This window comes from Vipera berus (assembly GCF_964194415.1).
Source record: "Vipera berus genome assembly, chromosome: 7".
Classification (NCBI taxonomy): Eukaryota; Metazoa; Chordata; class Lepidosauria; order Squamata; family Viperidae; genus Vipera; species Vipera berus.
Genome location: NC_138209.1, coordinates 43,097,346 through 43,119,683, shown reverse-complemented (window position 1 = coordinate 43,119,683; position 22,338 = coordinate 43,097,346). Strand labels below are relative to the sequence as shown.

Below are 22,338 nucleotides of genomic sequence, written 5' to 3'. Positions count from 1 at the left end.
GAGGATTGTATCCCAGTATTGCTTTTCCTACTTTTTTATTGACTATGAAGGCTACTCCATTTCTTCTGAGGGATTCTTGCCCGCAGTAGTATACCTGATGGTCATCTGAATTAAATTCACCCATTCCTGTCCATTTTAGTTCGCTGATACCTAAGATGTCGATGTTTAGTCTTGTCATCTCTTGTTTGACCACGTCCAGCTTTCCTTGATTCATGGATCTTACATTCCAGGTTCCTATGGAGAAAAAATCTTTACAGCATCGGACTTTCCTTTCACCACCAGACACATCCACAGCTGAGCGTCCTTTCGGCTTTGGCCCAGTCGCTTCATTCTTTCTGGCGCTACTAGTACTAGCCCTCTGCTCTTCCCCAGTAGCATATTGGACGCCTTCCGACCTGAGGGGCTCATCTTCCAGCGTCATATCGTTTTGCCTTTTGGAACTGTCCATAGGGTTTTCATGGCAAAGATACTGGAGTGGGTTGCCATTTCCTTCTCCAGTGGATCACGTTTTGTCAGAACTCTCTGCTATGACCTGTCCGTCTTGGGTGGCCCTGCACGGCATAGCTCATAGCTTCATTGAATTACGCAAGCCCCTTCGCCACGACAAGGCAGTAATCCATGAAGGGGATTTGTATTCATAAGTAATAAATCATGTATTCATAAGTAATAAATGGAATAAACAAGTTGAAGATGAGGTAGCAGCATTGTGAAATAGCTTGGGGATACATATATATTGGGTCATGCATCTCAATCTATTATGTTTCTGTAGATGAATATCCCATCAGATTAGAGGATAATAACTTGTAGATATAAAATTTTTCCTTTTTGTTGCTTATACGTAGAAGTGCATATGAGTGTGAAGTGGGGAAGTGTTTTAAATTGCTGATTAAAAACAAAAGAAAAAAATGGGGTATGTAAATAACTGCAGACACCACTGCTGAAAAATGCAGATTCCTTTGAAGACAAGATTTGCAAGAATTTGCCTGCCACTTGAAGATTAACCCTTTTAGTACTCCTGTATAGTGCCAAATTCTCTTTTATTTTCCCTTGTCATTTTTCTTCTTCAAGTTTCACCTTCACTGTCAGAATCCATTTATATCATATTCATAAATGTATGTTTCAAACATCATTCCATGGATTCTGCCATCTCCCGAAGAGGAGAGAATGGATGTGTAATGAACCGGTATTAGGCATTTCAAAGGAAAAGAGAAGCCTTTTGAACTGGGGAAACAAAAGGGGGGTTAGCATCTGGCTTGTGTCAGGGAAGAGAGCAATAAACATAAAAGGTCCTAAGTTCCTTTTTTCCACGAGAGGGATGATACGAGGTAAATGATGGGGGACTGACCAAATGGGGTTAGGGGGGTTAAACCGGGAACTCTTTATAAGGGTTTAGTTCATGGGACAATATTAAGTCCTGTCTTGTATTCCTACAACCAAGCATGTCATAGTAAAGATTCTTTTTGGACTAGATTTGACTCCAAGAGTTTTGTCTTCCTAAGACGTGGTTTGGGGTGGGTCCTGACATTCACCTTCATTCTGATTTTTTTTCTCCTTTGCTGTTTCTATGGAAGAAAGGAGAGAAGGAAGGAGTGCATGCATATACTTATAAAAATAGATTACAAGTAGTCCTTAACTCAGGATGCAAGCTGATCACTTTGATTAGGAAATGGGGCAGCCAATATAGTTGTTTGCATGCTTTCATCTTGTCTATAAAAACAACAGATTTCCTTCTTTATGTCATAAAGTATACACACTTTTTGTGAACGACCTAGTTAACTGTTAATTACATTTTAATTATGCGTATAATCAACATGCCACTGTTCTTTCATGAACACAGGGCAGAATGGAATGCTTTTACTTTTATTGTGTGCATTGCCCATTAATATGAAGAAATGCACTTCAGTAGATTGTAGAAGATGTGTGTGTGGGGAGTTGAATGGTTCTTCTAAGCAGCCCTGGTGAAGAACATAAATTACCCATAACAGCATATGTGCTGGATTTCCTGCTAAAAGGCTCTTATGAACTTCTACAATGTTCTGTCCATTGTTATTGAAATATTCTACTTAACACTTAGCCGAAGATGGTAAAATTGTCTTGCTATACAAAAATTGTTAAATTGTTTTTCATATTTTCGTTAGGTAATAAAAGAGATAAATGACATTGGGGGGCCTCTTTTCCCTTTGTTGAATTTCAGTAACAAGCAGCCGTGTTGTGATTTGTAGTGATGTTGGATTAGGAGCGAAGAACCCACATGTTAGTTTATTCTCAGCTGCAGAAGCTCCCTGGGCGAGTGAATCAGTGATTCCTGCTCAGCCTGACCTATTTCACTGGGTGGTTATTGTGGATTGTTAATCAAAAAAGAGAGTGTAAAAAAGGCATGGTACAAATGTAAAGAACAAATGGTTACATAAATATATTCATTTGCATTTTTTCAACATTTCTTGTGAGAAGTATTATCAGACTATATTTTTGTTCATAAAGGAAAATCAGGTTGAACAAGATCGGGTTTCATAAGACAGGCATCTGATATGTTTGGAAGATACTTAACGCATTTTCAGCTAAGCAATTGTCCTTCCTGCAATGTAGTCCTAAAGCAAAGCTTTGATATCCTATTATGCTATCTCAAATAGGCCTGTTGAAAGCATTTGGGAGAGATGGTTTAGAACAGTGGTTTTCAACCTGTGGTCAGCGAACCCCTGGGAGCTGCAATGTCATCTCAGGGGGTCCACAAAGGCTGAAGAAATGTTATAGTTTAAATCTTGAGTTAAGTCTTCATGGTCCGTGGCCACAAAAGGTATTTTAAAGGGGGTCCATAGTGAAGAAAAGGTTGAGAACCACTGGTTTAGAACATAAATGAAACAGGTCTATTCCACCATTAAAACTGCCCTGTACTTTGCAGGCTTCATTTTGCTGTTCCATTTATCAGCATGGGTACACATCCCTGGCTAGTACTTGAAAGGAAAACCACCCAAAAAATTTATCATGCTTGTACACCAGATTAGAAAATCAGGAAGGTCACTCCTGAATTGTTGCCAAGAAAATGATATAGATGTGCCCAAGAGATCACCAGCATTTGAGCTCAGTTTGAAGAAGCTGTCTTTTTTTTCTTTTTTTTTTACAAAAGCAAGGACAGACAAACCTTGTCTAGCAATCACAACTGGGTTACGCTAACCCTAACCCTAACCCTAACTGCAAATGGTTGCAAAGTGAGAGCTACCTGGAACTGACCTGCTTCTCACTACAAGGAGCTATAGAGCTCCCCCAAACCAACTGGGCCTTAATGGCCCTAAATACCAGAAATATTAATTGACAAGAATTGTAAAAGGGGGCATGTCATTGACATCGTTTGGGAGAAGGATGCATCAATCCAGAGTTGGCAAAACAAAAACAGTAGGAAACTCTGAGCAGAAAGTAAATAATGCAATTTGTGGTTAGAGCTTTGACAGTGTCTGTTCCATGAGATTGTTGAACCGTGAGGATTTAAACAAATTCTCCTACATTGCAGTCTATTACATATTTGATAGGAAAAAAATAAGGCTTGCTTCTTACAGACTTATAAAGTGGCACCATTTATCTTCTACAAAGATTAAAGCAAAATTATTTGATCATAAGCACATCTGCATCTCTGTGTCTGATTAAATCCATCACAGTTGAAATTTTTATAGAATTCAGAAAAAGATCTAAAAATGGCACACTATCTTCAAGGAAGGAAGAGTTAAATGCTGTATCACAACATTCACCATAATTTCAGCAAGAATGTCTGATTATATCATAATCTATATGTTAACTCTACAATGAACCTGGCTGCAGCCATTTTGCTCATTCTAGGTTGGGAGAGGATGCGGGGGATTTTTACTAGTCTAAACATTTTTCTATCTCGTGGGAACCAAGGTCATTTCTGTTGGTTAAGTGGAGGCATGAGCTTTTGCTAAGCTATTCTATTGGGGAACGTAGCTGATTGCATGGTATTGGGGTGGGAAGTTCAACTTTGTAATATTGTTTTGTTTTGGAGGGAATTTCAGACTTGGTTTCACTTTTGACTGTGCCGATACTATATAACCAATAAACATGTTCTTTGAGGAAGTTTCAAGCCTTGGAGTTCTGATTTGTTTGGTCTTGTTTAGCAGAACCTTGACACTGTAAACACCAACTACTCTGAAACTTGAAAAAAAGTTTAATATGCAATCATTTTTTTAAAGACACCACCATCAGTTGAAATGCTACTACCTACAGCTTCCAGTCCATCCGGCAAGATATGTTAAGATTCATATATGCTATGGCTTCAAATAAAATATAAAAGCAATTTTAGGTAAGAACAAATTCTGCTTGGGAATGGGTGGCAATGGATACATAATAGATATTTTGATAAGGAAATAAACTATTAGGAAACATGTTCTTGATCAATAAACCTTACAAGTATGTTACTTGTTTGCTTTTCCTGCAAGCAAGCATAAGGAACAGAACTAAAATATTGCAGGCTCATACTATATTATCATGTAAAAATTAATAACTCTCCAAATTACTGTTGGAGAAAAAGGTTTGAATATGTATCATTCATACGCAGACACAAATACACACAAATATGAAATTATTCTCTTAGGTTTAGTGCTTTGTAGTGATATTACGTAAATCTTTACAGTACACTCCGTAAAGATGACCAGCATTTCTGTAGTGAAAATATAGCAAGAGCTATGCAAAGGCTGATGCCCAATGATGGCATCTCTATAGCAATCTACGGAATTAACAATAGAAGCAAATTCTGAACCATACATTTCCTTCCTGCGGCAAAGTTTTGAAATGCTTGTACTATGCTGATTGCCAGTCTCTTTTATGCTCAGTTTTAATTCATATAAGATTCAATATATTATGATTTTGGTCCAATGTATTTCCAGTTCCAGTTTTAAAGCTAGTCAGAAACTAGTCAGTCTATTTCTTGTTCCATCTGCCTGAAGACCTCAGATTAGTTCAACCTGAGTAGCTACTGTAGTTTGTCCTCGAAGATTCTGAGCAACACACACATAGTTTCCAGCATCAATGGTTTCCAGATCTTCAACAGTAATAATGCTCTCAGAGATTCTTGTAGTATGACCAACTCCTCTATCAATCAACCTCCAAGAGTCTTGGATATTTACTGGTCTTTTATACTAAAAGATGAAAACAACACATTACATGATGTAGAATTCTGCAAAAAATAAAATAAAATTCCCACCTCTTTTCATTTGCAAATTTTATTTTCTAATCTAAAACATGCATTGTAGTTTTAATCTGAACTACAACCAATAAAAGAGGCAAGTTAAGGCAGATGATTTGACAAATGTCTTCGTATTTATTTATATTTAATTTATTTTTTAAATAATTCATATTAGGCTTCATATTTGGAAGAAATATATGACACAATTTAAGATTGATCTCCCTTGCATTCCTCCCAGAGAGATTGCTTAATTTAGAATGTTAGTATTAAAGTTTGCATCTCTTGAATTTACATGATTTACCATCAATATTATAAGTCTAGCAGCATGCTTTATGTAAGGAATAAGAAATTAGATTATAATAATCATTCTATCATTTCTTTTTGTAGACTTCACACATTTAGGCAGGAAGTCTAAAGAGGAGCTGTACTTCCTTGCTTGCATCACAATTGGGACCAGCAGCTCTATCATTAAAGTGACGGCTAAATGGGAAATCAAATGTCCGTGGCAGTGCTTTCCACTTTCCTGTTCTTTGGAATGCTCACATTGGTGCTGGGATAGCAAGCTCACAATGGTTGCCTGTAACTATCAAAACTAATCAGTTTCACTCCTTTGTTTGCCTTTTAACAATGCTTGGTCTTCCCTCCCCCTACTGCCCCTATTGCCCTTTAGAATGCTCACTCTGTGTTGGGATAATTAGCAAGAAAGAAGGAAATTAATGTTTGTATTTACATTCATTGGAGAGGAAGGGATTACAAGAAAGTAAACAGGCACACAGTGGGGAATACACATCAAAAGTAATGTGATGACACCAGAAGCCCCAAACCTACTATGCAAACAGCCAAGTTTATTCCCCATTTTGTGCCTGCTTACTCACTTGTAATTCTTTCATCTCCAATCTCTCTAGTCTGTAAGAGGAGAAGGAAGTGGGTCAGTCATAGGAGAGTTTTCCTACAGAGATTGATTTTTTTTTCTTCCCACCCCAATGCAGAATAGAGAGATTGCTTAGACATGTGCGAGGCTAAAAAAGAAAAAAAAGGCAACCAATCTCTGTAGGTAATCTCTCCTGTGCCTGGCCTGGTTTTTTCCTCCCCCACCACCACCTCACAGAGTGGAGAGATTGGAGAAGAGATTGGAATAGTTCATCACAGAATGGTGAATACACTGGGCTATTTGCGTAGAACATTTGGAGTTGATGTCATCACATTTCTCTCAATATGTTTTTGCCATCGTGTGACTCTTGCTCTCTTGTAATCCCTTCCTCTCTAATCTCTTCAATCTGTAAGTGGGAGGGGGAGCAATCACTGATCAGGCACAGGACAGTGTATACTGACTGTAATGACAATCATGTGAAGGGCGCTACAAAGTTTGCAAATGCAGACAGGTTACAAAGCTATTGTTTTCAACCTGTCATAACTCTGAATGGTCACTGAATGAGACAGCCAGTAAACAAAGTCTACCTGTACAGCAGTGTGAATGACCTGAGAATTAATACAGCAAGCTATGTATGCAAGTGTACATTTTCCTTCAGACAAAGACTGAAAGTAGAAAGGATGGGACTGGGACTGTTCCTTTTTCCCACATTGCCCAACACCCATACAACCACTTAGGGCATCACAGATCTTTTTTAAGTGGCTACAAGGCCTTATATTGTTTTTGTTGGATTTGGTTTACTTTTAGACTTTAGCTAAGCTTGTGTATTTCAAGCTTCATCAAGAAGTTTAGATCCAAAATCAATCACCAATGAAAAATCCCCATGCACTTTATAGAATGAAATGACTGGAAATGATCTGCCATTCTTACCAAAGATCTCAATTCCTTACATGGTGATTTGATATGCAGACCAATTAGTTGTGTTAACATTACAGCCTCAGTATATTTTTTTTTGTATCCTGCCTTTATTATTTTTAGAAATAACTCAAGATAGTTTATCCAACACAGCTCCCTCCTCCTATTTTTACCCACAACCATAACCCTGAGAGATGGTTTGGGCTGAGAGAGATTGACTGTCTCAAGGAACCCAACTGTCTTTCATGGCTAAGGCAGTACTTGAACTCACAGTCTCCTGTTTTCTGGTGTGATCCAGTGGTGGGTTCACACCACTTCGACAGAACTGGTAGTTAATTTTTTGTTGCCCAGGCCCAGAATGGACTTCCAGAAGCAGCATCCACACAGAGAACTGGTTGTTCACATATTTGAATCCCACCACTGGTGTGACCAGTTCATTTTCATCACAACTGCCTTACAACATCATCACTTAATCAATAATAACATGCAAAAGAAATTACTTAACCAATAAAAATATATAGAAAAGAATATATGTAAGTCACGTATTGAACTGAGGGAATCCTTGGTGCTTTTGGGGATTGGTTGTTTTCTTGCAGACATGTCATTACCCAACTAGGTAACATCATCAATGCTACAAACTGATGAAATGACTGCAACAAAGCAATCAGAGAGCACCAAGGATTCCACCATAAACATGCAATATTTTATGTTTTTTGTTGGCAAAGAAACCTTTTTCTGTAAGAAACTAATCAGGGAATTTCAAAGATAATTTCTAGCAAGACTTCTTAGTCATAAAACACTTGCATAATCTAATTTTGCAAAATCTAATTTTGACTGCCAATTCTGTAACATAGTTGTAATCTTGCTGCCCATCCATGCCTTTTCCTAACATTTTTTTGCTCTAGGTTTGTCTAAAACAGGGATAGCCAATTTGTTTATCATCTTGTACTAAATAATCTATCCAATATTCTTTCTAGGCTTAGAGTAATGGAAACTTAGGTTAATATTTAACCTATACTGAAATCTCTTCTAGTAATTGAATATATTTCTGTAGCTAATTGCTTTGTTCCACAATTATCTAAAATCCACTCTTCCGCATTGTAATACACACATAATGTTCCAGTTTAGACTTTAAGAAATAAGCAAAGGAAACAAAATCTATGGTACATACCTGTTGCCCTGGATATATCCAATTAAATTCCACTTCTATATCTGGCTGCCCCAAAACTGTGCACAAAACATTAACATCACTGCCGCCCTGTAATTTATTGGATGATGCTTTGATTGTAGTTAAAGGAGGTCCATAAGGAACTAATTCAAAGCAAAAGATAAGAAAAGAAGAAAAGTGAGGTTGCTTTGAAGGTGGTCCCATTATATTCACATAGATTAAAAATTAAGTTTCACAAGACAAGAATGGAACAACAGAAATGTATTTTCAATTATTACACTCTTTGTGCTGCCACCATGTGGTTGTTTGGGGAAATTATAATATGCTAACTTGACTTGGTCAGCCAACCCATTCTACTCTGTGACGTGCTTCCTCCTTCTCCTGACTCTGTGCCTTCACCCCTCCCCTTCCTGGGACAAACTTCCTCCTTCTCTCTGGGTGATTCTCCTCCTCCATAACCGGCAGATACACGTGCAGACACTGTGGATCGTTACTGTCTTTTGACCTTGAAAATACCACCTATGCATCATCTACCTCACCTTCTCTGCTGTAATCTTCTCTGCATGCAAATAAAGGTACTTCTGGGTGATAAAGGTACTTTCACGAGTTCTGCTATCTGGTAAGGGTTGTTAACAGTGATAATATCCGCCTATACAGGCCAAGCACAGGGGTCTTAGCAAGGGGATAAATCATTAAATGACAGTCTGATCCAGAATAGTCAAAAGACAGTTTGAATTCCTACTGCCTGCAATCCATATGTGTGTGTGTTAACTGCAAGCAAGCTCAGTGCAATCCACCATCTTGTGAAAGCACATGGTCTCACAAGCTTAATAGCATTTCCTGTGCAAAGCTGAAAACTCTTTGTACGTTGAACCTTGTTATAAACCCTATCTAAGCTACAGTTCGTCTGCTTAAAAAGACAGTACCCATTTTTTTGCAAAACTTGGAAAATGTCTAGACAAGGCTCGGAAAACACCTTTATCGCTGAATCAACACAGATGCAGCGTGGTTCCGACCACACAGACATTCAGGGAGCTGAGTGTGCTGATTCTACTGTAAAATCCAAGCATACAGTAAGATCAACCCAGAAACTCTGGGAAAACTATGAGGCAACTAGAGATGAATTTTCCAGTAATCTGTCAGACTTATAGGACAAAACTGCGCACTGCATGTCAATTTTGCAGAGCCTTAATGATAATCCTGTTGAATTAAGAGACTCTATAGGTCGTCTATCTGCAGCTTATGAACGTTACCAGTGGCTGTCTGCAAAACACACAGCCTTTTTGAAAGACTCTAATACAGGTAACTCCTCAGCAGTACTAACCATGATGGATGCAATAAACAAGCAAAGATATCTCCTAGCGCAGGGGTCAGCAACCTGAAACAGTGAAAGAGCCACTCGGAACCGGTTGCCTCACAAAAGGAAAAACTGTGAGCCGCAAAAAATGTGTGCACATGCGTGTACATGGGTGCATGTGCAGAACAGGGTTTGACTGAAGAGTGGAGCCAAGGCGAAATATGTACCTACCCTGCATATTTGAATTGATTGGTTGAACTTTTTTAGTCCCACTTTTTTTTTGGACTGCACATGGCAGAGGACTGGGAGCCGCAAGAGACGGCTGAAAGAGCCGCATGTGGCTCCGGAGCCATGGGTTGCAGACCTGTGTCCTAGTGCAAGATGCAAAGGATAAGGCAGAAATCGTATTGCTGAACTGCAGGAGACCAGATCCCATAAATCCACATCAACTAAAGTCACAGTACATTCTGCTAGATCCTCTCACTCCAGGGCTTCAATGATAAGTGACAAGTTGGTAGAGGACCATGCACATCTAGAAGCAAAGAAAGTGCTTGTTTCCTTTGGCAGAAAGGAAGCAGAGGAGGAAGCCAAAATAAAGATTCTGCAAATGGAAAAGGAGGAGGCAGCTGCCCGAGCAAAACTGAAGGTCTATGAACAGGCAATGAAGGAAAGCACCAATCCAGATTGTTTCATCCCAACAGAAGTGGAGGATCCGATGGAACACACCAGTCAATATGTGCTAAAGCATAATGTTTGCAACGATGCAGAGCCATCTTCTGTATTTCCTACGAACAACGCTGTCCCGACTCACCACACAGAGACCCCAGAACTGCAACAGCCTGCACCTCTTCAACACCACAACACAAGTGCGCCAACACTTCAAACTGCATCACCCCTTGCCATTGACAAAGTAACTTCCAGCAATAAACAACGGTTTAATCGACAGCCAGCACAAGCCTTAGGGACTACACCACTGCTGAATGCTCTTGCAACATCATTCTATCCTGGTATACCTCACCCTTATTCACCAGAGAACTTTCACACCCAAGGGGTTCCACAGGTTTCTTTGGCATCAAGGAGTGAGAGATCAGACCATTCTGAATACGCCAGATACATGATTCGAGAGCTCATCAACACTAGCCTCTCAAAGTTTGATGACTGTCCAGAGAACTACAGATCCTGGAGATCAGCCTTCAAAGCTGCTATTGCTGATCTCAACCTTACCACCAAGGAGGAACTTGATCTACTCATAAAGTGGCTGGGGCCAGAATCTGCAGATCGTGTAAAAAGACTGAGATCAGTGCATGTTGACTCTCCAGACGCAGGTCTCGCTGCTGCGTGGGCAAGACTTGAACAAGCCTACGGAAGCCCAGAAGCAATAGAGAATGCTCTATTCAAAAGACTACAAAACTTTCCAAAGATAGGCAACAAAGACAATCACAAGCTGCAGGAACTAAGTGATCTCCTCATGGAGACAGAATAGGCAAAAACAGACCCATGTCTACCTTGTCTAAGCTACCTGGACACCTCCCATGGTGTCAATCCAGTGGTGTCAAAACTGCCATACGGCCCACAGGAGAAATGGACACAGCAAGGCTCAGACTACAAAAGACGCTATGGTGTTTCTTTCCCCCCATTCTCAGATTTTTGCAGGTTCATCAGTGACCAAGCCTGGACAAGAAATTATCCCAGCTTCAACTTCGGTGAATCCAGTGTGCCTGCTCCACCATCATCATCAAGGTGTGATAACACAGCAGCTAGACACACAGACTCACGTGGAGCTGTGTTTACAAAAGAGACTCGACTGGAGGAGGTGGATTTGGCCTAAAATAGCTGGCTCCTTTTTATATTTTGGATTTTACTCTAAGACTGTTGGCTGAAAAATGAGTACATCAAACATTACCAGAGTTATGAAGAAGACTTCTTCTGCACCCTCTGTTGCAACATCTAGCCCAGCAACCCAGGGATCTATTGAAACAATGTTGCAGCATGAGAAAATAAGCACTGCCCATAATGAAATGCAGGCTACACTAAAATTGATTCAAGAGTCAATGCAAAGAAACCATGAAGAGACACAAAGCAATTTTGAGAAATTAAGCAAAGAAATTTTGGATATAAAGGCACAATTTGAAGTTCACCATCAAATAATTGCCAAAACTGAACATTCAGAAAATGGAAGATAAATCAGATGATATTGATAAAAAATGGAAATACTATTGCAAGAAAATGAAAAATTAGAACAAGCAAATCAAATTTAGAAGGAGCGGTCACGATCTTGGAAATGGAGAAGGTGGAACACTACTTGAGATTTCAAAATATCCCTGAAGACAGAGAAGAAAACATAGCAGTTGTGATCACTGAGCTTCTAGCAGAAGCTTTGAAAGCAGATAGAGCAGAGATGCAAATGGAGATAGATGAAATATTTCAAATGAACTCAAGCTATGCAAGGAAAAATAAACTACCTAGAAAAGTACATGTGAGATTCATAAAGAAAACAACGAGATGAAGTGAGAAAAGTGAGAGATGAGCCATTACAATACAAAAATAAGAAATTGTGCTCTTAAAGCAGATACCTAAGAGAGTAAGAGCTACTCAAAGACATTATCACTTTTTAACAACAAAGCTGATTGCAAAAGGTATAAATTTTAGATGGTTAATGCCAGAGGCATTTTAATCAACTGGAATAACACAAGGTATCGACTGGATTCAATTTGGAAAGCAGAAGACTTTGAAGCAAGAAATCGAGCAGTTTTAGATGAAGGAGTGTAACAACGACAAGAGGAGAGTAAGGAACAGAAACAAATGGAAGGGATAACTCAAGAAGTAACTCTACAAATAGGAAAACAGAAAGAGAAAATTGAACAAGAAAGTGAAGGAACTGCCAGAGAACAGAGGACCACGGGATTGACTAGACCTAAATATAAATAATGGAAATGGAGAAAGTAAATGGAATCTTTTCAGTGAACGTAAATGGACTAAACTCCCCATCAACAAGAAATAATATTGTTAGGAAACTACAGAAATTAAATATAGAATACCCCAAAATTGGGAAACTTTATTATGCATCAGCACATCAGAAAAAAAGAGGTGTTGCTATATATATTAAAGAAACAATAGATTATAAAATGGTTTACTCAGATGAAGAAGGAAGAATTGTGATGGTGGAAATATAGTTACTAAAACTAAAAACAAACGTTAGTAGCAATCTATGCACCAAATAATAACCAGGAAGAATTTTACCAAAGCCTCCATAGAAAAATAATAGAAATGGAATACCAAAATATTTGTTTAGTAGGAGACTTTAATGCGATAGTAGATGGGACAATTGACTATAAAAGCAGTAAAACAGGGAAAACTGGAAGAAAAAGACTACCTAAGACATTTTTTAATATGACAGATAAAATTGGAATACAAGATGTTTGGAGGGAAATTAATCCAGAAAAACTACAATATACTTTCTATTCAAATAGTCAAAAATCCTTTGTCGAGAATTGACATATTTGGATGACGTCTGAACTTAGGATGAATATACAGGAAATTGAGATAGAAATAGGCACATTGGCAGACCATAACCCTTTAAAAGTGACGTGGAGAGGAATACAAAAAAGACCAAGATGGACTTTAAATCAATCTATACTAAAAGAAACAAAATTTATAGAATTAGCGAAAAAAGAAATGGAGGTCTTCTTTAGAGAAAACAAAAAAGAAGACACAACATGGCTCCATGCTAGGCTGCATTAACAGAGGGATAGAATCAAGATCACGTGAAGTGTTAATACCACTTTACAATGCCATGGTAAGGCCACACTTGGAATACTGCATCCAGTTTTGGTCACCACGATATAAAAAAGATGTTGAGACTCTAGAAAGAGTACAGAGAAGAGCAACAAAGATGATTGGGGGACTGGAAGCTAAAACATATAAGGAACGGCTGCTGGAATTGGGTATGTCTAGTTAATGAAGAGAAGGACGAGGGGGGATATGATAGCAGTGTTCCAATATCTCAGGGGCTGCCACAAAGAAGAGGAAGTCAAGCTATTCTCCACAGCACCCAAAGGTAGGACAAGAAGCAATGGATAGAAACTAATCAAGGAGAGAAGCAATTAACCAGTGGAACAACCTGCCTCCAGAAGCTGTGAATGCTCCAACACTGGAAGTTTTTAAGAAGAGACTGGACAGCCATTTGTCCAAAATGGTATAGGGTTTCCTGCCTGAGCAGGGGGTTGGACTAGATGACCTCCAAGGTACCTTTCAACTTTATTATTATTATTGTTAACATTACAAAATGTATGGGATACAGCTAAAGCATATTTTAGAGGTATAGCTATAACATACATGCAAAGAAAAATAAACAGAAGACAGCAATATGTACTACTGAAAGAAAAATTTGGAAAGTTAGAATCAGAACTACAAAAAATATGCAGAAAAAGACTTTGAAAAGAGAAATGGAAATAATAAAACACAAATTTGTTGGATTCAGAAAAATTGGCATAGCAGATAAGAAGAGCAAAGCAATTTTTTTTGAAATTGCAAATAAACCAGGAAGATGGTTAGCTTATAAACTTAAAAAAACAGAAAGAGAAGAAAATGATATATAACTTAGTAGATGAAAAAGGCTGTCTACAATTTAAAAATGAAGAAATAAAAAAGATAATTAAGGAATATTACAAGAAACTGTATGACACAGAAGAAACTTCAAGAAAGAGAATGATTCACTATCTAGAAGAAAATAATCTTCCAAAAATTCCAGAGATATTTAAGACTATGTTAGAGGAAAGAATTACAATGATGTAATGATATCAGAGGCTATAAGAAGGCAAAAAAAACGAAAAAACACCAGGTCCAGATGGATTACCAGCAGAGTTATATAAAACCCTACAAGACATACTAAGTCAGGGCTTTTCAACCAGTGGTACGGGTACCACCTGTGTTACATTGGCACCTGGCATTGGCACCTCGCAGGTGGTACGCGACCATCCTAGAAAAGTGGTAGCGGGGGAGGGGAATGAGCTGAACCGGTGGCAGCACCGCACAAGCCTGAGCGAGAGATGGCTGGAGCTGCAGGGCTGTCAGGGCTCAGTGGAAGCGCCAGAATCAGTGCCAGGATCCAGCTGGAGCTCAGCGTTGATCCTGGCACTTCTGCTGAGTCCAGAAGAAGCGCCAATCAACTAGAATGTTGCAGCATCTCCAGGGTCTTGTGATTTACATTCAGATGCTTGGCAACTGATTCATATTTATGATGGTCACAGTGTCCCAGGGTCATGTGAAGTGACCAAAACCTGCTGCAACCACCCAGCAGATGGGGGGAATAAAAACCAAACACCCCACCCCCGCTGCCAATCCTCAACAGAAATGCTCACAATGAAAACCTTGTACAGGAGGAAAAGCGCCGCAGGGCGGGCAGGCAGGTGTCTTGCTCAGCTGTGGCTTGGGGGGCACTTTTTTCAGTGCCATTGTAACTTTGAACAGTCACTAAGTGAACTGTTGTAAGTCGAGGACTACCTGTACTACATCACTTTTTTCCTTTTTTTTTTTTGGTCATCAAGTTTTTGACACCTTGCTAGGCGACTGGTGGTACTCGGGTGTTGCCATATCCTAAAAGTGGTACAATGGGTGAAAAGGTTGAAAAGCCCTGTACTAAGTGAACCATTGAAAGACATTTGTGATGGACTTTTGTTGGAGGCTAAACTCCCAGCCACATGGATGGAAGCAAACAGATTAAAAACTACAGACTGATATCGCTGCTCAATGTGGATTATAAAATTTTTACTTCAATAATGGCAGAGAGACTGAAAAAATACTTAATTAAATTTATACATCCAGACCAAAATGGCTTTCTACCAAACAACTTAAGAGTGATAATGGACGTACTAGAATACTATGAATTACATCCAGAGAAACAATTGGCACTAATATTCCTAGATGCTCAAAAGGCATTTGGCAATGTTTCCTGACAATTTATGACTCAGCAATTACAAATAATGGACTTTGGACAGAATTTTATAAATATGATAAAGACAATATATAACAAACAAACAGCAAAAGCGATCGTGAATGGAGATTACACTGAGAACTTTGAAATAAGAAAAGGTACAAGGCAAGGATGTCCACTATCTCCATTGTTATTCATTTTCACTCTGGAAGTTTTAAATAGAAATATCAGACAAGACACAGAAATCAAAGGACTGGAAATAAAAGGTGAAACATATAAATTACAAGCATTTGCTGATGACTTGGTATTTATCTTAGAAGAACCTTTGGAGATGATTTCTAAATTATTGGGAAAGATAGAACAGTACGGAGAAACGGCAGGACTGAAAATAAATAGAGAAAAAACTAAAGTAATAGCCAAAAATCTTACAGATAAACAACAACAAAAAATGTCAGAAAAAACAGAATTACAGATAGTGAAAAAGGTTAAATATTTGGGTATACATTTAACAGCAAGATGTTCAACAATAAAAGAAGATACTGTAATTACACAAAACTATTGAATCAAATAAAATTAGACTTGGAAAAATGGAAAAATCTGCAACTGTCAATACTAGGAAGAATTGCTACAGTAAAAATGAACGTATTGCTGAAAATTTTATTTCTATTCCAAACAATTCCCACAAAACTTGAGAAAAATTTCTTCCAAGATTTAAATTCATTAATTTTGAAATTTGTTTGACAAGGAAAGAAAGCTAGAATTAAGATGAAAATGTTACAAGGTGCTAAGGAAAATGGAGGATTTGGGCTACCGGAGTGGGCTTTGTATTATCAAGCATCTATTCTAACAGGGGTAAAAGAATGGATAACTCTTAGAAATAAAAGGTTGTTATATCTGGACGGGCATGATTTACAATTGGGGTGGCACGCCTTTTTATGGTATGGGAAAAATAAAATTTATAAGTATTTCCAAAATCACTATATAAGAAATGCATTGTTAATAGTATGGGAAAACATAAAAAATAAAATATATTTGAAAATTCCAGGGTGGTTGTCAACTATGGAAGCATTTGTACACCCAAATTTTGTGGACTTTGAAAAAATCTGGACATATAGAGATATTCTAAATTCTGAAGGGAATTTAAAATCTAAACAAGAAATGGAAAATCAGGGTATCAACTTGTCGTGGTGGGCACATATACAAATGCAAACTAGATATGAAAAAGACGTCAAACTGGATTTTATAAAGAAGAAACGGCATTTGATAAGACTTTGTTAACTTCAGATAAGAAACTAATTAGGAAAATGTATAATTTTTTATTAATTTTGGAAATGGAAAGCAAACAAGTTAAAAAACAAAATAAGATGGATGAAAAATTTTGGATATAATATAGAATCAGAAAAATGGCAAAATTGTAAATTGACAATGTCAACTTCTTATAAAGAAAATTTATATAAAATGTTTTATAGATGGCACTTGCCAACCAGCAAGATTAGAAAAAATGTTTAAAAATATGTCAGACAGATGTTGGAAATATAAACTTAACTCGGGCACATATTATCATGTTTGGTGGACATGTGATAAAGCAAAGAATTATTGGAAAAAGATACATACTTGGTTGGAAAAGATGTTAGGAGAATATGTAGATTTTAAACCTGAACTTTTTTATTAGGTGTAATGCCAGAAAAGATTAACAAAACAAAGCCTATATTTGATTTTACAGGTCACAACAGCGGCAAGAATAATATTTGCGCAATATTGGAAAAATGAAGGAATACCACCAGATGAAGAAATAACTAAAAAAATACTGGAATGCGCAGAGATGGACAGATTGACTATGAGACTGAAAGAAAAAAAAGAAACAGAATACTACTAAACTTGGGACTTACTCTACCGATGGTTAGAGGAAAGAATAAAGAATTAGGAATTAAATATGTATTAGTGTATTTAAACCCAGACAGCACGTTGGTTGAAAAATGATTATTGTATGTATGGAAAAAATTAATAAAATCTTATTAAAAAAGATTATTAGAATTTGAAAGGGTGGCTGTTGGTTCACCAATCTAGTAAACAGTTGTGGAATTTCTCATGCTTGAATTGTTCAATATTCTATTTTAATAATCCTTCTTTCAGGACTGGTTATACAGGCAGTCCCAGAGTTACACCCATTCGTTCAGTGACCTTTCAAAGTTGCAATAATACTGAACAAGGAGGACTTATGATTGGTGCTTTGAGTTCTGGCCCACACATTATGCGATCATGATTTCTGATGTTCCCTGCTGGTTTCCCACAAAGTGGAAGATTGAGAGGAATTGGGGAGTGGCGGTCATTTAAGTTTCTTGCTTAAAGACAAGCATGGTTCTTACTTAAAGATAGCAACCAGGACTTGCAGAACTACCATTACTAAGTGACACCATCCCATGACATCAATCTTTATGACCATGTTGTTTAGTAATGGCAATTCTGGTCCCAATTGCTGTCATAAATGGAGGAATACCTCTCCTGATCTATATTACCGTATATACTTGAGTATAAGCCGACTCGAGTATAAGCCGAGACCCCCAATTTCACCCCCAAAAACTGAAAAAAGTTATTGACTCGAGTATAAGCCGATCTGCCGTTCTGCAAGCCTCTGCCGCCAGCAGAGGCTCGATCCGCCATTTTGCAAGCCTGAATACACAGGAATACCCTGTGTGGCCGCGGCTCTCGGGGAAGCCCTGGCTGTCCGCTTCCTCGCTCCACGCTGCCATTCGGGGCCCACGCGTTCCCCGGGCAAATCGCGGTGCCCAGCAGGCGAGGAAACACGCCCGCTCCAGTCGCCCCCCCTTCCCTCAGGAGACGCGAAGCAAGTGACCGCCCGGAGCTTACTGAGGACTTGCGCGCGGCCGAGGCTTCGGTGCTTCCAGGATCGCGCGCACCTCTCCCAAGCCGCCGCCGTCTGGAGACCTGCCGAAGTTTGGGGAGGTTTGGGGAGGTGCGCGCGCACCTCCCCAAACCTCCCCAAACGTCGGCAGGTCTCCGGACCTCCGCACCCTGCCTGCCTGCTTCTTTCCGCAGCGGAAAGAAGCAGGCAGGCAGGGCGCGGAGGAACGGAGACCTGCCGACATTTGGGGAGGTTTGGGCGCCTCCCCAAACCTCCCCAAACGTCGGCAGGTCTCCGGACCTCCGCGCCCTGCCTGCCTGCTTCTTTCCGCTGCGGAAAGAAGCAGGCAGGCAGGGCGCGGAGGAACGGAGACCTGCCGACGTTTGGGGAGGTTTGGGCGCCTCCCCAAACCTCCCCAAACGTCGGCAGGTCTCCGTTCCTCCGCGCAGACCTGCCGACGTTTGGGGAGGTTTGGGCGCCTCCCCAAACCTCCCCAAACGTCAGCAGGTCTCCGTTCCTCCTGCCGACGTTTGGGGAGGTTTGGGCGCCTCCCCAAACCTCCCCAAACATCGGCAGGTCTGCGCGGAGGAACGGAGACCTGCCGACGTTTGGGGAGGCGCCCAAACCTCCCCAAACGTCGGCAGGTCTGCGCGGAGGAACGGAGACCTGCCGACGTTTGGGGAGGTTTGGGGAGGCGCCCAAACCTCCCCAAACGTCGGCAGGAGGAACGGAGACCTGCTGACGTTTGGGGAGGTTTGGGGAGGCGCCCAAACCTCCCCAAACGTCGGCAGGTCTGCGCGGAGGAACGGAGACCTGCCGACGTTTGGGGAGGTTTGGGGAGGCGCCCAAACCTCCCCAAACGTCGGCAGGAGGAACGGAGACCTGCCGACGTTTGGGGAGGCGCCCAAACCTCCCCAAACGTCGGCAGGTCTCCGTTCCTCCGCGCCCTGCCTGCCTGCTTCTTTCCGCTGCGGAAAGAAGCAGGCAGGCAAGGCGCGGAGGTCCGGAGACCTGCCGACGTTTGGGGAGGTTTGGGGAGGTGCGCGCGCACCTCCCCAAACCTCCCCAAACTTCGGCAGGTCTCCGGATGGCGGTGGCTTGGGAGAGGTGCGCGCGATCCCGGAAGCACCAAAGCCTCGGCCGCGCACAAGTCCTCGGTAAGTTTTTTTGTTGACTGGAGTATAAGCCGAAGTGGAATTTTTCAGCCCAAAAAGTGGGCTGAAAAATTCGGCTTATACTCAAGTATATACGGTACTTTGGGTACTTAGACAATAAACTGTGCCTTTATTGTATAAGCACATAGCAATTCTGTGCCTGGCACTTTTTTTTTTAATACATAGTAATTATTTACTCTGAAAGTCCAATTTTCCATCATAACCCTTTTCCTCCCCTAAAAAATACCTCTCTATATAAATATAGACCTATGCAAAGCATGAGTCCTTTTGGTACTGTCCATAGGGTTTTCATGGCCAAGATACTGGAGTGAGTTGCCATTTCCTTCTCCAGTGGATCACGTTTTGTTAGAACTCTCTGCTATGACCTGTCCATCTTGGGTGGCCCTGCACGGCATAGCTCATAGCTTCATTGAATTACGCAAGCCCCTTCGCCACAACAAGGCAGTAATCCACTGAAGAAGAGCCTAATGCTGGGAAAGGTTGAGGGCAAGAGAAGAAGGGGACGACAGAGAATGAGGTGGCTGGATGGAGTCACTGAAGCAGTAGGCACGAGCTTAAATGGACTCCAGAAGATGGTAGAGGACAGGAAGGCCTGGAGGAACATTGTCCATGGGGTCACGATGGGTCAGACACGACTTCGCAGCTAACAACAACAACATGCAAAGCATTTTCAAAACATGACTGCTTTAAGAACTGTTACATCAGAAGTGTGCTATATATAAAAACAGAAGCCTAGTGAGTGAACAGACTTCAGAGTAGGCACATAACTCTTCCAAGGGTGGCTTCTCTAAATTTCAACAAGTGCTTCATTTACATGAATGTGTTTTGCAAAACACCTCTACTGGAAGCTTTGCACAACCCTTATATATCATGCTCATTTCTCAAGACCATATCACTGGATCTGATGAGGTGAATTATGAACTATAAACACTTATGCAGTAACAAAGCTTAATTTTCAAGAGACCATAAAATTACTTCTTGAGGGCATAACTCAATGAGCCTAATTTCTTATCACTTTTTTGACTAACAAATTTCATTCAAAGATTTAAATTTTGTTACGGTAGTTGGAAAAGGTGCTATCAAAGACTCCTGATTTTTATCTGGTATCATAATCTAACATACTGTAGTTCTCTCCCTGTCTACAAGAGCTATTTTAATATAAGTTAAAACTCTGTCATGGTTTGTAGTAGACAGGTATTCCTCCTACTGTACGTAATCCCCATATCACCTTTGAAACTTGGAATCTCAAAATTACACTGCTATTTGGTAGCAGATCTCCAAAATTGATTCCTTGTGTTTTCCACAAGGAAATTAAAAGAGGAACTCAGAGAAACTATCAAAAACAGTCTACCCATCTGCATGATATACAGTAATTCCATCATTTTAATTCCTTGTGGCCCCAACAAGAAAACATAGCCAAGGTGTGACTTCTTACTGCTTCAACTGAATAACATCAAAAGTATTCTAATGCATACCAAGTCTCTTGGAATTAACTTACCTTCAACATAAAGCAATTGGTATTTAATAGAAATCTGACGTGTCCCCTGTGATTCAGCTCTGCAGTAAACTACTCCTTTCTGATCAGAGGTTGGATGTTGGTAGATGAACCCCTTCTTGGCATCATAGATAATGTTGATTCCATCCACTTTGATCTCTTCTGCTGGAAACTCTTGGTGCAGAGTTACTTTTGCTGATGGGTTGGTGACTCGGCAGGGAATCACAGCAGGTTTATCTGAGTTGAGGTAGACCACTTCAAAATAGCTGGGAGCAGGAACAAAGAATTCTTCTTTATCTGTATAAAGAAGCAATTCAAGGTGTGTGTGTGTGTGTGTGTGTGTGTAAATGGAGGAATGGATGGACGGATGAATGCATGAATGATAGATAGATAGATAGATAGATAGATAGATAGATAGAGCAGACAGATAAATAAGAGATTAGATGATAGATGATAGATTGATATAGATATAGATGATAGAGAAGACACAGATAGACAGATAAAGAGATACGATGTTAGATAATAGATAGATAGAAAATAGATATAGATGATAGATAGAAAATAGATAGATAGATAGATAGATAGATAGATAGATAGATAGATAGATAGATAGATAGATAGATAGATAGGATAAGTCAGCTCAAATTTCTCTGTAAGAAAATAATTACTGCACAATTCTGGATTTTATTAACAATAAACATCTAGTAATATTTAATTTAACCCTAATATTGATGTATTGGGCTGATGTGGTTCCCATCTTCAAGAAAGGGGGGGAAAACAGACCCAGGAAACTACAGACCAATCAATTTAACATCAATACCTGGGAAGATCCTAGAAAAGATAATAAACAGATCTGCAAACAACTAGAAGCAAACAAAGTTATAACTAGTAGCCAGCACAGGTTTGTTAAAAACAGATCATGCCAAACCAATCTTATTTCATTCTTTGATAAAGTGACTAAACTAGTAGACTAGTGAAATGCTGTGGACGTAGTATATTTAGATTTCAGTAAGGCATTTGATAAAGTAGACCACTATCTACTCCTTGGTAAGCTAGAAAAAGATGGAATAGACAACGTCACCACCAGATGGATCTGTAGCTGGCTGGCAAACCATACTCAACAAGTAGTCCTCAATGGCACTACATCTACATGGTGAGAGGTAAGCAGTGGGGTACCACAATGTTCCATCTTAGGCCCAGTACTCTTCAATATCTTCATAAATGACTTAGATGAGGGAATTAAAGGGGAACTCATCAAATTTGCAGATGACACCAAACTGGCAGGAGTAGCCAACACCCCAGAAGCCAAACTCAGGATCCAAAAAGATCTTGACATATTTGAACAATGGGCCCTATTTGACAAAATGAGTTTCAATTTGGAGAAAAGCAAACTTTTACATTTAGGCAGGTAAAATCAAAGGTACAAGTACA

General features: G+C 39.7%; 1 protein-coding gene across 1 annotated transcript in view; it reads right to left on the bottom strand.

Annotated features, from left to right (window-relative positions):
- Positions 1 to 4,158: 4,158 nt before the first annotated feature.
- The window catches only part of PDGFRL (platelet derived growth factor receptor like), a 32,994-nt gene continuing 14,814 nt past the window's right edge, over positions 4,159 to 22,338 (bottom strand). Inside the window, exons 4-6 of the mRNA XM_081333362.1 lie at positions 20,911 to 21,204; positions 8,149 to 8,288; positions 4,159 to 5,144 (exon numbers count right to left, since the gene is read on the bottom strand). Coding sequence (XP_081189488.1) covers positions 4,956 to 5,144; positions 8,149 to 8,288; positions 20,911 to 21,204 — 623 coding nt within the window. The 3' untranslated portion in view covers positions 4,159 to 4,955. The remainder of the gene's footprint in view (positions 5,145 to 8,148; positions 8,289 to 20,910; positions 21,205 to 22,338) is intronic.